At 43.0% G+C, this 16,045-nt stretch overlaps 1 protein-coding gene across 1 annotated transcript in view; it reads left to right on the top strand.

The window, feature by feature from the left end:
• Positions 1-16,045, top strand: part of LOC133541888 (neurabin-2-like) — a 109,078-nt gene that overhangs the window by 27,257 nt on the left and 65,776 nt on the right. The window contains exons 2-5 of the mRNA XM_061885611.1: positions 2,030-2,413; positions 2,476-2,684; positions 8,083-8,457; positions 14,555-15,253. Coding sequence (XP_061741595.1) covers positions 2,107-2,413; positions 2,476-2,684; positions 8,083-8,457; positions 14,555-15,253 — 1,590 coding nt within the window. The 5' untranslated portion in view covers positions 2,030-2,106. The remainder of the gene's footprint in view (positions 1-2,029; positions 2,414-2,475; positions 2,685-8,082; positions 8,458-14,554; positions 15,254-16,045) is intronic.

The raw sequence follows: 16,045 nt of genomic DNA, 5'->3' as shown, positions 1-16,045 counted from the left end.
AACTGTCAATCTGATTACTTTACCAGTACTTATGCAAAATGTTTTGCCATTATCAACATCCTTCAGTTATTTTTCTCTCATGTTAAAGTTAACGAGTTAACTCATGTGATTACCCACAAGCATATTTAGATTAATCACGTAGCTTATTATGCCTGTACACGCTCTTTTACAAAACCCAAAACGAGTGAAGTTGGCACGTTGTGTAAATCGTAAATAAAAACAGAATACGATGATTTGCAAACTTTTCAACTTATATTCAATTGAATAGACTGCAAAGACAAGATACTTAACATTCAAACTGGAGAACGTTATTTTTTGCAATTATTAGCTCATTTGAGATTTGATACCTGCAACATGTTTCAAAAAAGCTGGCACAAGTGGCAAAAAAGACTGAGAAAGTTGAGAAATGCTCATCAAATACTTATTTGGAACAGCCAACAGGTGAACAGGCTAATTGGGAACAGGTGGGTGCCATGATTGGGTATAAAAGTAGCTTCTATGAAATGCTCAGTCATTCACAAACAAGGATGGGGCGAGGGTCACCACTTTGTGAACAAATGCGTGAGCAAATTGTCCAACAGTTTAAGAAAAACATTTCTCAACCAGCTATTGCTAGGAATTTAGGGACTTCACCATCTACGGTCCGTGACATCATCAAAATGTTCAGACAATCTGGAGAAATCGCTGCACGTAAGCGGCAAAGCTGAAAACCTACATTGAATGCCCGTGACCTTCGTCCCTTCAGTCGGTACTGCATAAAAAACTAACATCATTGTGTAAAGGATATCACCACATGGGCACAAGCCACGTGTTACTACAGTGTGGCTTCATAGTAAAAGAGTGTAGGTACTAGACTGACCTGCCTGTAGTCCAGACCTTTTCCCCCATTAAAAATGTGTGGCACAATATGAAGCCTAAAATACCACAACAGAGACCCCGCACTGTTGAACAACTTAAGCTGTACATCAAGCAAGAATGGGAAAGAATTCCACCTGAAAAGCTTCAAAAATTGGTCTCCTCAGTTCCCAAACGTTTACTGAGTGTTGTTTAAAGGAAAGGCCATTTAACACAGTGGTAAAAATTCCGCTATGTCAACTTTTTTGCAATGTGTTGCTACCATTAAATTCCAAGTTCTGATTATTTGCAAAAAAAAAATTAAGTTTCTCAGTTCGAAAATGAAATATCTTGTCTTAGCAGTCTATTCAATTGAATATAAGTTGAAAAGGATTTGCAAATCATTGTATTCTGTTTTTATTGACAAATTACACAACGTGCCAAATTCACTGGTTTTGGGTTTTGTACGTTAACCGCTATACGGTTGTCGATCATGTCATTGCATAAATGAGTGAGAAGGCTCTGACTGGTGTGCTCGCTTTTAAAATGTCACTCCAAAATACAGCCTCAAAGAACTTTAGACAAAACTGTCACCAAGTAAAATAAATTACATGCATTCACGTAAAAACGTTTAAAGACCTTTCTGGACGACATTCCGACGATGAAATTGCATTTGTTTAAAAATATGTGGGTCTTTTCTTAAGCTAATATCAATTATGCCAGCGAGTAATCACCTGTGATCAATCATGGTTAATCCAAATTCCAAAATGTGATTCATCTTATTAAAAAAAATGACCATTTGACAGCTGTGGTTGAAATCCTAACATTGTTGCTCTCCACCCATTGTGAATCATTTGAAACCTGTTTAATATGACATCATCAATCAATTTGTCATCAAAATGCATGATTTTGTCATAGAGGATTGAAAAAAAAAGTTCATACATTTCATGACGTCATCAGTGTATTTGTCACCAAATTGTATTTTAATATTTGTTGCTCGTTATAATTAAGAACATTTTTAAAGAGTTGTTCGTGTTTAGCTTTGGGATTATTTAAGGCATCCTTGGTTGAATGGGAACATACCTGGAAGAATACCCACGAAAAGTAGCGAGCCTGCCTTCGAAAACCATCCACATTTGCGTTTTGTGACAAAGTTGTTCATTGATTCTTTTTTTTCTCCGTTCTTGTCTCACAGCCCATGTTCTCCAGACATGCTGCTACCCTCGTCTGCATTGACCTGCTGTTCACCTGCTGGCATTTGAATGATCAAACATGATGAAGACAGAACCGTCGTCGACCGCGGGGGACAAGGGCTCCTCCAGTGGCAACAGCGGGGGAAGCGGGAGCTCCAGCCTGCGCAGCGCCTCGCCGCACCGCAACGCGTACGAGGCGGGGCTGGCGGCGCTGAAGAAAGCCACCGATCACCTCAATGGAGGCTATGACCCCGCCTCCAAGCCGGCGCCCCTCCCCCGGCCGACCGGGAGAGGCCGTAAATACGGCTCCAACGTTCACCGCATCAAAAACATGTTCATGCAGATGCAGTCTCCAGGCGATGACGAAGAAGGAGACAAAATGATAGGTAAAGAACACCTTCATCCATGCGCGCGCGCGCTTGGTAGTTAACCGTCGTTTCATTGGCAGGGAAAGAGCAGGCCGTCAAACTGTCTTTGCCGAGAGCCTCCAGCCTCAACGAGAATGTTGACCACAGCGCCTTGCTCAAACTGGGAGGCTCTGTTTCGGAGAGGGTGAACCGCTTTGACACCAAAGGAGATGGAGAAGGCGGGAGCTCCTCGTCGGGCTTGTCCAAACTCCAGGAAACGAGGAGGATGTTCGAACAACGGACGTTACAGGTCAGACATGCCATTGTTTTTAAAGGCGTCCTATCCAACTATTCAGACTTGTGTTAAAGGGGTCAATATGATTGGTGGGCAGCACGGTGGAAGAGGGGTTAGTGCGTCTGCCACACAATACGAAGGTCCTGAGTAGTCCTGGGTTCAATCCCAGGCTCGGGATCTTTCTGTGTGGAGTTTGCATGTTCTACCCGTTACTGCATGGGTAGTCCGGCTTCCTCCCACTTCCAAAGACATGCACCTGGGGATAGGTTGATTGGCAACACTAAAATTGGCCCGAGTGTGTGAATGTGAGTGTGAATGTTGTCTGTCTATCTGTGTTGGCCCTGTGATGAGGTGGCGACTTGTTAAGGGTGTACCCCGCCTTCCGCTCAATTGTAGCTGGGATAGACTCCAGAGCCTCATGCAACCCCGAAGGGATTAAGCGGTAGAAAATGGATGGATGGATGGAATATGATTGGTTCTACATTTAAAACACTTCCATGTGGTCTACATAACATGTCATGGTGCTTGTTTTGGTCATAACTGTGCATAGATTACATCACGGTCGTATACACTTTGACTGCGTCTTCTCTCCGCCATTCATTTTGGGGTTTTTACCTTTTCCATAGGGCAGTAGTCCCCAACCACCAAGCGGCGGCCCAGGCCGCAAAAATTTTTTTCTAAATTATTTTTAAATTTTTTATTTTATTTTTATTTTTTTTAATTAAATCAACATAAAAAACACAAGATACACTTACAATTAGTGCACCAACCCCAAAAACCTCCCTTTTACATGACAAAAAAAAATATTGTCCCGCCAGGCCGCGTGACAAATTATCAAGAGTTGACCGGTCCGCAGCTACAAAAAGGTTGGGGACGACTGCCATAGAGAGTATAGTGAAAGATATAAGTTAGAACTAGGGTTGTCCCGATACCAATATTTTGCCCAAAATGTTTTTCGATACCTTTCAATACTTTTGTAAATAAAGGGGACCACAAAAAATGACATAATTGGCTTAATTTTAACAAAAAATTGTACGGTACATAAAACATACCGTATTTCCTTGAATTGCCGCCGGGGCGCTAATTAATTTAAAACCTCACTCCTGCGCTTACCAAAGGCATGCGGTAAAAGTATGCATGCGCTAATTATTTTAAAACCTCTTCTCACTCCGGCACTTACCAAAAGTATACAGTAAAAATTTGAGTGTGATGTAAGCTTGGACTTTAAATCCTACTGAATAGCTCTTAATCTTCTTTCCTTTATACAATTTCAAATTACCGGTATTGAAACCAGCCTAGTCCATTTTGAAAATGATGACAGGGGAAGTGTCACTCGTGACTTCACGAGTTTGACCAGGCGGTAATTCAAGGTAGGCGCATACTATATGCCCTCCAGCAATTCAAGGAAATACGGTATGTTTATTATTGCAATCAACGAACAATTGTGTCCTTAAATAAAATAGTGAACATAGTAGACAACTTGTATTTTAGTAGTAAGTAAGCAAACAAAGGCTCCTAATTTGTCTGCTGACGTATGCAGTAACATATTCTCATTTATCGTTCTATTATTTTGTCAAAATTGTGAGGGGAAAGCTGTAAAAATGGATTATTAATCCACATCTTCATTTACTGTTAATATCTGCTTATTTGCCATTTCAACATGTTCTATCTACACTTCTGTTAAAATGTAATAATCACGTATTATTCTGTTGTTTGGATGCTTTACATTAGTTTTGGATAATACCACAAATTTAGGTATCGATCCGATACCAAGTTGTTACAGGATCATACATTGGTCCTCTTCAAAGTCCTCATGTGTCCAGGGACATATTTCCGGTTTTTATAACCATAATATGAATTTTTAAAAAAGGAAAAAAGATTTTGTGATGATAAAAAATATTGATGTAATCGTAGTAGTAGACTAGATACGCTATACTTGATATCATTACAGTGGATGTTAAGTGTACATCCACCCATGGCATTTGTTTACATTCAGGCGCACTAGCTTATGTTAGTGGTGACGCCGGTGAGCTACGGTGTGTACTGAAGCATGTTTAGCTATTCCTCTTCCTGCAGGGATGATACTTGTAAGAAACATACTTTATTTGTCGTCATGGAGACAAGGATTAGTGATTTAGAAATAGCTTAAACACTGCAGACTGCGGATGGATGTTTACTGTTAGCGAGCTAGCCATGTCTTCAAGCACCTCTTCCTGAGGGCTTTTCAGTGTTATAACTTCACCTTTATTGTCAGTCTTTTGGTCAAAATGCATCCATTCTCCCATTTCTGTCTACACACTGTGTCTGCTTGTGTGCGTGCTGCCGAACATGCCCGGGAACCAACCGGTACTTTTCAAACAGAGTATAGTACCGTTTTTGATTCATTAATACCACAATACTATACTAGTACCAGTATACCGTACAACCCTAGTTAAAAGTATATGCTGCTTTGTTTAGGGCTGATAAGTGTGACATGGAAGCGTGATGTATCATGGGTCTTACTGTATCAGAACGGCATCTTTACCTGAGATCGGTAGGTTGTGAGTTCAAACCCCGGCCAAGTCATACCAAAGACTATAAAAATGGGACCCATTACCTCCCTGCTTGGGACTCAGCATCAAGGGTTGGAATTGGGGATTAAATCACCAAAAATGATTCCCGGGCGCGGCCACCGCTGCTGCTCGGTGCTCCCCTCACCTCCAAGGGGGTGATAAAAATTTTGCCACACCTAGTGTGTGTAAAAATCATTGGTACTTTAACTTTACCATTGGGTTGAAGGCAGGACTCGAAACTTCAAAGGTGTGTTCTTTTCTTTACCAATTTCCAAATGTGCCGTGAATGTGCGACAATAGTTAACTGCCGCAATGGTTCTCATGATTGCTTCAGAGAAAAAAAAGGATTTAGTGAGATGTGTCTCATTTGCCGCATAGAAGTCGGGTTAGTGAGCTAATAATGTGACTGTAAATAGCTGTGAGACGATCAAACATGACTTTTAATGCCATCAACTGGTACATGTTGGTGTGTTCAAGGCATTTTGACACTGGTAAGTTTGAATCAAGGCCTGTTTTATTCTGTTGCACATGTGGCATAAGTTAAGCTAGGTGCGAGTTACGAACAATGTACAGTATTTTTGTATTATTGATCTTTTCATAGATCAATAACTGAAAAGACTTAATACTTCCCACATTATTGTATGGTGTATTCTAGACTTCAAATGTATTTAGTTTAAAACAAATTCGTCCAGTAGACACCAGACAAAGTGACAAGTCCAGGTGACTTACCTCTGAAAAGGCAACAGTCTTCTCTTTATAAAGTAGAATTCCGAGGTCTTGCACACACCCAAATTTGGATTGTGCGTCGTCTGTTTGGGTGCAGTATTCACTTCAAATCATAATTCAGTGATTTGTTGTCCCCAAGATGCAGGCAAAATTGTAGCAATCAGGTTATCAGGGATTTATAATTACTTTGGAAACACCCCATAGGCAAGATTCCTATTAAACTTATGACGTACCGCGGGCAACACTTAAGACCGCATTTGGTTTTCGGGCCTTAATTTGGACGCCCCTGTACTAAACTATTAACAATAAACAAAAAAACATCCCTCATTGTGATAAAGGTTACAAACATTCTTCAAGTGTGTGCATTCTTGCTAAAATGTACGTATTTAGGGGTCCTTGACACTACCTTACATACAATTCTTTAAAGAACATATGCTATAAGACAGTGTTTTTCAACCTTTTTTGAGGCAAGGGACATCACCAGCAGAAAACGTTAAAAAATATGAAACTCCACCAGGTCATCGTGCCTTATTTCGAATTTGTTTGTGTTTTCCTGTCTGAAGTGTTTTAGTTCTTGTCTTGCTCTGTTATTTTGATGGCCCTTCTTGTTTTGTTGGTGTTTTCCTGTAGCAGTTTCATGTCTTCATTTGAGTGCTATTCCCTGCACCTGCTTTATGTTATCAAGCAAGACTATTTAAGTTGTTGCTATCCTGTGGACATTGTTGATTGTCATGTCATGTATGGATGTACTTTGTGGACACCGTAAGTTTTTGCTGTCGTCCAGCATTTTGTTACTGTTTACTTTGTAGCCAGGTCAGTTTTACTTTCGTTTTGCATAGCCATTGCCTTTTCCTTTCACTTTCCCTTTTGTTAATTTTTGGTTCAAGTGTTACATAATTTTTTACCTTCCCGCTATCTCCCGCTGTGGTCTGCATATTGGGATCACAACAAACCATCCTCGTACAACCTGACTTTTACAAAGCAATTAACTATCTGCTGCTACCTACTGACATGGATGGAGTATTACGTGGTTACCCTGCCGAGTTCTGCACAGCACAGACACTAAGCAACAGCACGTTATTTGCAGATTATAATTATTGATCATGGTCCTTGCACGGAAAAGGGTGGAGTGCCATCTCCGGGCTGGGGAGGAGACTGCCCCAAGTGGCGGAGTTCAAGTACCTAAGAGTCTTGTTCACGAGTGAGGGAAGAGTGGATCACGATATCGACAGGCGGATCGGTGCGGCGTCTTCAGTAATGCGGACGCTGTATCGATTCGTTGTGGTGAACAAGGAGCTGAGCCGGAAGGCAAAGCTCTCAATTTACCGGCCGATCTATGTTACCCTCCTCACCTATGGTCTTGAGCTTTGGGTTATGACCGAAAGGACGAGATCACGGGTTCAAGCGGCCGAATTGAGTTTCCTCCGCCGGGTGGCGGGGCTCTCTCTTAGAGATAGGGTGAGAAGCTCTCCCATCCGGGAGGAGTTCAAGGTAAAGCCGCTGCTCCTCCACATGGAGAGGAGCCAGATGAGGTGGTTTGGGCATCTGGTCAGGATGCCACCCGACCGCCTTCCTAGGGAGGTGTTTAGGGCACGTCCATCCGGTAGGAGGCCACGGGGAAGACCCAGGACACGTTGGGAAGACTAGGTCTCCCGGCTGGCTTGGGAACGCCTCGGGATCTTCCGGGAAGAGCTGGACGAAGTGGCTGGGGAGCGGGAAGTCTGGGCTTCCCTGCTTAGGCTGCTGCCATTGCGACCCGACCTCGGATAAGCGGAAGAAGATGGATGGATGGATGGAATTATTGATTTGCAAAACATATTTTCTGGACCAATTAGGTGAAGTTTCATACATTTCCACTGCACATCAGACAATATCTCACGGCACACTAGTGTGCCACGGCACAGTGGTTGAAAAACATTGCTATAAGATGCATAGGTAGCAGGCATGTTTGGCTTTTCAGTGCCATTTTTTTCTGTGTGGCCTAAATACTCACTCACAATGTTCTAATGGTTGTCATTTTTAGAATTATGAAAATAAAAAAATAAGTAATGGGCCACAATTTGCCCCCGAGCGACACTTTGAAGAGCTCAGATTTAAATAAGCCTGACATGAGATGTTTTTTTTCCCCCCTCCAGGAAAAACAAGCTGCCACCAACAGGATTTTGCTGAAGAAGGAGCGCGCGTCTGGTTTCCAGGACAGCCGCCTGGACGTTGTAGCACGTTTTAATGGTTCTACGGAGGCTCTGGACCGATTGGACGACCCCCCGATTCCCGTCCCTGTCCCAACTCCCGCCCCTGTTTCACTTCCTGCTCCTGTTCCTGTTCCAGTTCCTGCCACTGCGGCTGCTCTCGGGCCTGGTGAGGCCGTCAGCCCCACCGTGAGCCAGCTCAGTGCCGTATTTGAGAAGGCTGACCTGCAAAACAATCTCTACCTCCCCAACCGTCGGTCAAGACCTGCCCCAGCGCCAAAGCCAAAGCTTCCAGCCAAAGCAGGGACCGCCAGGAGCCAGGTAAAAAAATTTACTTGTACCACATTTTTTTTACCAAGGAGGTAACCTCAGTGTGCTGCAGTGCTTCCTCTGCTACACCACAATACAAAAATTCAAAATTGATTAAATTAAATCACTTTAAACAAAGCATTGCGTGCTTCTATTTTACTGTAGAGTAAAATATAGGAGTCTGAATACAAAGGGTCTAATTTTTTTAGGTAGGTAGGTAGGTAGGTCTTTATTGTCATTGCAACAAGTACAACAAAACTTTGTTTTCAGCACAAACCTGTTCAAGATTAGACAAACAAACAGTATACAGGGTTACAGAAGAAGAATACTGATGGGTCGCCATAAGGCGCCCCGTAAAAGATGGGAAAAAGGTAAACGCTGGGGAAGGATGAGTAAAAAAATACAATCCAGACTGGGCTCATAAGGGGGCCCAGTTCGGAGTGAGAAAAAATCTCCATAGCAAAGCACATATACATATTACAACATACATCTCGAGATATCTAGCTACAGAGGGAAGGTAGTTCAAGGTCATGGTGGTAGGCCGCAACTCTCAGGCGCTGACCATCCATTCATCACCCCTATGGGATTTGCGTCGAGGTTGTTGGATTGGGGGACGGGGGGGTGTATGTGTGGCGTATATTTTTTTGTGGATGTGTGTGTCTGTGTGTGTATAAGCCCATAGTGTGTCTCTGTTCTGTGGCCTTGATGTATTTGCCGTCGCTAGTCCAAAGTTCACAACAACATGTGTGTGTCCATGAGAGACAAACAAAAGGAGTGTGTTGTGTCTTCGCTTGCAGTGATCTTCGGGAGAGTCTCGAAGCCAGGTAAACAATCCAAGTTAAAAAGATTTGTATGCGAGTGAAAATAAAATTTGCTTTTCACTCTAAAATTGTCTATGACTGGTCCTCAAAAACTGCGGGGTAGACAGTCCGATGTAATCCACAGTTCTTCCCGCATCCTCCAATCATTTGTGGCAGCTTTGGGGTACTTTGAAGACTGCCAACAACTTCCAATTTGTCGACAAACCACAGCAACGCTTACTCCAATCAGCAGATGTCCTGTTGTCATAATTCCGAATAGGTGGATATCTTCACGTCGTCGACAATAAAGGGTCGCTAGGCACGCGGCCCTCCTTCTTCTCCCAAGAGTCCGTCGTGTGTCCAGCAACAACCGCTTCGTCACGACAGCAGGTTCCCCCAAACCCAAAATCTTGTCAATTTTGTTGAGGCCAGTTAAATAGTTCCAATTTTTTAGATTTGGAGAGCAGTGCAAAAAGAGGCAACAAGAAAGTTAAAGACAAGACAAAACAAAGAAGCAAGCAGGAGAGATAAGGGAGAGGAAAGGGGAGCGTCTACCCCTCGGTGAGTGCCAGAGAGAAATGGCTACTAATATCCAAATACTACGCGCTGTACATACACAGCGTGTGGAAACTATAAAATTGCTGGTACTATTAGTGGCTGTGTTGCGTGTGATCTATTAAAGCCTGCATTTGCAATATAGAACTGGTGCAGACTGCACTATTTAAATCAGGGGTCTCAAACTTAATTTACCTGGGGACTACTGGATGCAGAGTCTGGGGGGCAGGGGGAGTCGCAAGAAAAGAGTTCTTAAAAAAATATATTTTTAAATGTCATTGTTTTTATTTTTCACACAAAATCAAATCAAAATATAAATGTACAAAATGAGAATTAAGTAAATAAATCAGTCTCCATCGCAACATTTCTGTCGCTTTCACTCATTTGCTGCTTTTCCACTAATGGGGGATGGGGTGTGGGTCTTGGGCTCGCGGTGGAGTTTACAGTTACGGTAGCACAATTAGCCCCAAATGTGCTAACATAACGACTAACGTGTTACACGTTCGATTCGCTCTGTGACTCTGTCGGAGTATCAGCGCTGGGGTCCAGTGCACCACAGTTTTGTATTGTTGCTCGGTCCTTCGGTGGAGTGCTTTGGATGCTACGGGACCGCTTGTGTCCCCAGCCCAGACTGTTTACAGCCGGGGGAGGGAGCGAGATAGAGACACACGCAGCGTTCCCGTGGGACTTGGTTGGGTGCCTTTTGGACATTTTGGGCATCTCGGGACTTGGGCGTCCGGCGGCGGGACTTGTGGGACTGGAACCTGGGTAGGTATTTTGAATATTTGCGGGACTTTTGCCGACATTTATCCCTCCCTCCCCGTGGGACTCGGCTGGTTGTGTTATGGACATTTTCAGTGACGGAGAGAGCGAGCAGGCGGGCGAGCGAGGGAGGGAGGAAGACCACGTGCGGGAGCCACTAGGGCTGCACTTAACTGTGTAACAGTCAATTTGTGCAATTGTTGATCGTTGGCATATTAGAACATACCTAATAGGGGTGTCAAAACAAATTGATTTTCAAATGAACTGCGATTTTTAATTGTAACAATTCTTAATCGATTAAAAAAAAAATTAAAAATCCATTTTTTTATTCATTTATTTTTTAATTTGTCCAGTCCAGCCATTTAGGCAAATCATGTTGTTGATGTGCATGCCTATACCTGTCGTACAGATTTACTTTATTTGACTTTATTAACTGTTCGGGTAAAGTTTTATTAAGGAAAAACAGTTTTGTTTTAAGTAATATAGAACTTTTTTTTTAGAGCTGGTTGTCTATTTTTTTTATGTAGTTGATCACAAAACTGGCACCCAATGGTATTAAAAAGTATGGATTTTGAATCGAAAATTGCTTTGAATTGTATCGATACAACACCCCCAATAATCCAATCGAATCGTGTGGTGCCCAAAGAATCACAGCCCTAATAACTAGCTCAACTACAACTTTTTTAAAATTGTATTTATTTTTTTAAAATGTTTTTAATTATTATTAATAGGGGTGGGCAAATTAATGCGTTAATTACGAGTTAACTCATCAATCTATTAACGCCGACAATTATTTTATCGCACATTTGCGTATGTTGTTTACATGCTTTTATTTTGTTAACGCTTTTTCTTAGCAAGATGGCGACGCCCGGACGGGCTTCGGCGTCGAGGGGCTCTTGGTAAAGATGGAACATTTGGCAAAAATACCGGACAATTCTGCAAATTCCATGGCTGGCTTACAGCGTGGTCACTCCGGGATCACTTACGACCGCCAGACAATTTTGAATGTGGATAGATCGGGCCGTTTTGGACTGAATGACGCGTGCTTGCTAGACCGGCTAGCTAGCATGGGAATACTTTGCCGGCTACAACCAGCGGCCTGTGACGCAGCGGAGTATGTGTGTTGTCTGTCTATTTATGAATAATGCAGACGAGGCGTGTTGCTTGAGTTCTTAACGTTTACTTTCAGAGCGTGCATATCACAACATACAAGATGCCTTCATGGCGACACACAACCTATACCAGGCTACTGCGCATGCTCGTCACTCCTGTTGCATGCTGGGTAGGGTAGTTCTTTTTTTCCCTGGCTCATAACATCACAATATAGTACCATGTATATGATGCGTTCAGTTTATCAAAGCACCAAGCAAACAATCGGAAAATTCCCATCATATCAATTCCTAGATATGGTCTTGATTGTTTTAAGTGCACTACGCAGAATAAACACCACATTATTAATATTGCTACTACGGATAATTTGATCAAAAATTCCATAAAACAGCCCACTACCTATAATATAGGTTTTTTAAACATAAGATCCCTGATAAAAAAAATGTTTCTGCTGTTACCTCAGAAATTGCCTGTTCAGATGTTATGATTGTGGCTCAGAGATTTGTATGTAGATTATATTTATTTTCCATAACAAACAGGATAACTTAAATACTCTGGCAGTGGCAATAAGCTTAAATGTTTGTATTTACATTTATTGAGTTGATTTTCATAAAATATGCTATTTAACTGCTACTGTTTAACAAGGTGGCAGAGGAGTTAGTGCGTCTGCCTCACAATACGAAGTTCCTGCAGTCCTGGGTTCAAATCCAGGCTCGGGATCTTTCTGTGTGGAGTTTGCATGTTCTCCCCGTGAATGCGTGTGTTCCCTCCGGGTACTCCGGCTTCCTCCCACTTCCAAAGACATGCACCTGGGGAAAGGTTGATTGGCAACACTAAATTGGCCCTAGTGTGTGAATGTGAGTGTGAATGTTGTCTGTCTATCTGTGTTGGCCCTGCGATGATGTAGCGACTTGTCCAGGGTGTACCCCGCCTTCCGCCCGATTGTAGCTGAGATAGGCGCCAGTACCCCCCGCAACCCCAAAAGGGAATAAGCGGTAGAAAATGGATGGATGTTTAACAAGGACTGATTTAAATTGTGTTTGCACAACACATGTTTTGACGCTTTTGTTCATGTGGGAGAATATTCCAATAAAGGTGCACTACACACTACTTTTGAATTCATTATTGGGCTTTGCGTATACAATGCAGTTAATTGCGATTAATCGGAGAAATAGTGCGATTAACTTTGATTAAAATTTTTAATCGTTGCCCAGCCCTAATTATTAATAATCAGTCCAACAAACTAATACACTATAATACAATAATAGTATAATTCCAATTCCAAAACCAAACCCCCAACCAAGCAACATTCAGAATAGCAATCAACAGAGAAATGGAGAAGACACACAAACATAACACAAAACAATCCAAAAGTAGTCAAAGAAAAATGAATAATATCAACAACAGAATCAATATTGATAATCATTTCAACATAGCAGTGATTAGAAATCCTTTATTTACGTTATCATCACAGCCGTTTATAAAAAAATAAATAAAAACGTAAAAAAAATTAGCAATGCTAACACTTTCATCGCATCTTATAAGCTTGACATCAAATTGTGTACAATATTTTCCACAAAAATAAAATAAGTCAGATTTTAGGTTAATTTAATGGTTAAAACAAATTTGAATAATGGATCCCATATTCTAATATATCAATCAATCAATCAATGTTTATTTATATAGCCCCAAATCACAAATGTCTCAAAGGACTGCACATATGACTCATAATTATCTAGACCAGGGGTCCCCAAACTTTTTGCCCCAGGGGGCGGTAAAAAAAATCCATTTTCTACCGCTTGTCTCTTTTTTGGGGTCGGGGGATGGGGTTCTGGAGCCTTTCTCAGTTGCATTCGGGCGGAAGGTGGGGTAAATCCAGGACAAGTCGCCACCTCATCACAGGGCCAACACAGATAGACAGACAACATTCACACTCACATTCACACACTAGGGCCAATTTAGTGTCGCCATTCAACCTATCCCCAGGTGCTTGTCTTTGGAAGTAGGAGGAAGCCCGAGTTCCCGCAGGGAACCCACGCAAACTCCACACAGAAAGATCCCAAGCCCGGGATTGAACCCGGGATTACTACACACACATATATATATATATATATATATATATATATTCATACTCTGTCTCATTCCCAATTAGACAAACTGCCTTTTCCTTAGTCTGGACAAAGAAAAAGTCATATGTCCACCGATGTTTAAAAACTGGACACGATGTTTAAAAACTGGACACTTAGGGTTTATTTTACAATTCCCCAACGATTTTTTCATATTTTTCCATTTTGCACTAATTGACTGAAAAAGCGCATACTTGCGGCGTGCTCGCCCAACCGACAGTGCGGTGCGAGCGAGATGACGTCACGTTATCGATGGGAAAATGCATTTTTAGACAATATGATATGCCTGAACGGCCAGGAGACCCCCAGAGTAACAAGCGGTAGAAAATGGATTAATGGATGGGCTAGAAAGGACAGAGGACAAAAATGATAATGAAAAAAATATATAATTTTTAAAAAAATTTTCTTGGGACTACCCGCCAGATTTTGGATGCTAGCGGGCCGTAGTTTGGGGACCCCTGATCTAAACTAAATGCAGTTTTTTCTGCTGATATCATCTCCACAGCTTGTGTATACCAATCAGTATGAGTTGGACGAGCAACATCTATCCATTTTTTTTAATATTACCATTTTTGTTTTGATGCATATTGAAAGAAATGCATTTTTACTCTTTGATGACACGTTAGAAAATGGATGCAGATCATCAAGAACACAAGTTTACAACTTTTTAGTGACATGATGCCTTGGTTGTTTGTGGTGATTACCGTGAAGTTCGTGTGAAGCAACGATGATGACATTTATCTCACTCTTTCCCAGATAAAAGCGCCTCTTCCAAGCGAGGAGGACTCCGAGGTGGTGACAGCCGGAACTGTGACCAGCCAGGGAGCAGAGACTGAAGTGATAGATCCACTTCCACAGAGAGGCATTGAAGGAGAGGCGGTCAGCGAGGAGAAGGAGAGATGTGGACATTCAGGAGATCTGCCCTTCAGCTCCTTGTCGTCGTCTCTGGCTGCCACTTTATCTTCTTCCTTTTCCGAGGCTAAGCCAGCGTCAGAGCCCCAGTCCGGGTCGACTGAAGATAGGGGCTCGAGTACGGTGGACGCGTCCGCCCAGAAGCCGCTCGCCGTGGAACAGGATTGCTGTAGGGGGGACTCTGACGCCGGAGCCAGGTTGGTGCAAGCTGAGGTGCACGCCACGCTTGAAAACGGACAGAAAGAGCCGCCGGTGTTTGAAGTGACACCCGCCGACTCTGAGACAAGATGCGAGGAAGAGGAGAACGACGAGGACGGTTCCAGAAAGGAGGATTACTCCGAGGGGGATCTGGTGGATGTCAGCGCGTACAGCGGCCTGGGTGAGGACGACTCCGGGGGAAGCCAGCTGGACGATGACGAGGACGAGGAGGATGACGAAGCATATCAACCGGAGAGCAGCTGCACGGAAATTGCTGGCCTTCCGGAGGAGGAGGAGCCTGCACCCGCCAATAGAAAGATCCGCTTCAGCACTGAGCCAATCAAGGTGAGTCTCTGGGATCCATTCATTACTTAGCTACGTGGTCACAGTCAATTACGGATTAGTCGGCGGTAATCAATCACTGTGACTGTGGTTCATTTCTAATACTTAGCAGTGCTTAAGTGAGCGCACTTGAGGAAGTGCGGACATTGAGACAGCCTGGTTGTTTAAAGCGAAGGTTATTTGACGAGTTGTGTGGAAATGTAACACTTGATCATCCATTTTCTGTACGGCTCATCTTAGCTGACTTTTTGCGAGAGGCGGGGTACACTCTGGACTGGTTGTCAACCAATCACAGGGCACAAGACTGTAGAATATAATTTGAATAGGGACCATACAATTCAACATAGTTCAAAACATTGTAACTGATGTGTTGTGCAGAGTTTATAGCTAATGCTAATGTCCAACTCTTGGCCCAAGCTGGGCTTTCAAATAATTAACATACTGAAGGCGCACTTAAATACCCTCGGCAGGGTTCTTGAGGGTGCATGGGAGTTTGCCCAACCAGTCTACGTGTGCTTTGTGGACTTGGAGAAGGCATTTGACCGTGTCCCTCGGGAAGTCCTGTGGGGAGTGCTCAGAGAGAATGGGGTTTCGGACTGTCTTATTGTGGCGGTCCGCTCCCTGTATGATTAGTGTCAGAGCTTGGTCCGCATTGCCGGCAGTAAGTCGAACACATTTCCAGTGAGGGTTGGACTCCGCCAAGGCTGTCCTTTGTCACCGATTCTGTTTATAACTTTTAATGGACAGACTTTCTAGGCGCAGTCAAGGCGTTGAGGGGTTCCGGTTTGGTGGCCG

Source organism: Nerophis ophidion, linkage group LG23 (genome assembly GCF_033978795.1).
Source record: "Nerophis ophidion isolate RoL-2023_Sa linkage group LG23, RoL_Noph_v1.0, whole genome shotgun sequence".
Classification (NCBI taxonomy): Eukaryota; Metazoa; Chordata; class Actinopteri; order Syngnathiformes; family Syngnathidae; genus Nerophis; species Nerophis ophidion.
This window is presented reverse-complemented; position numbering and strand designations above follow the sequence as displayed.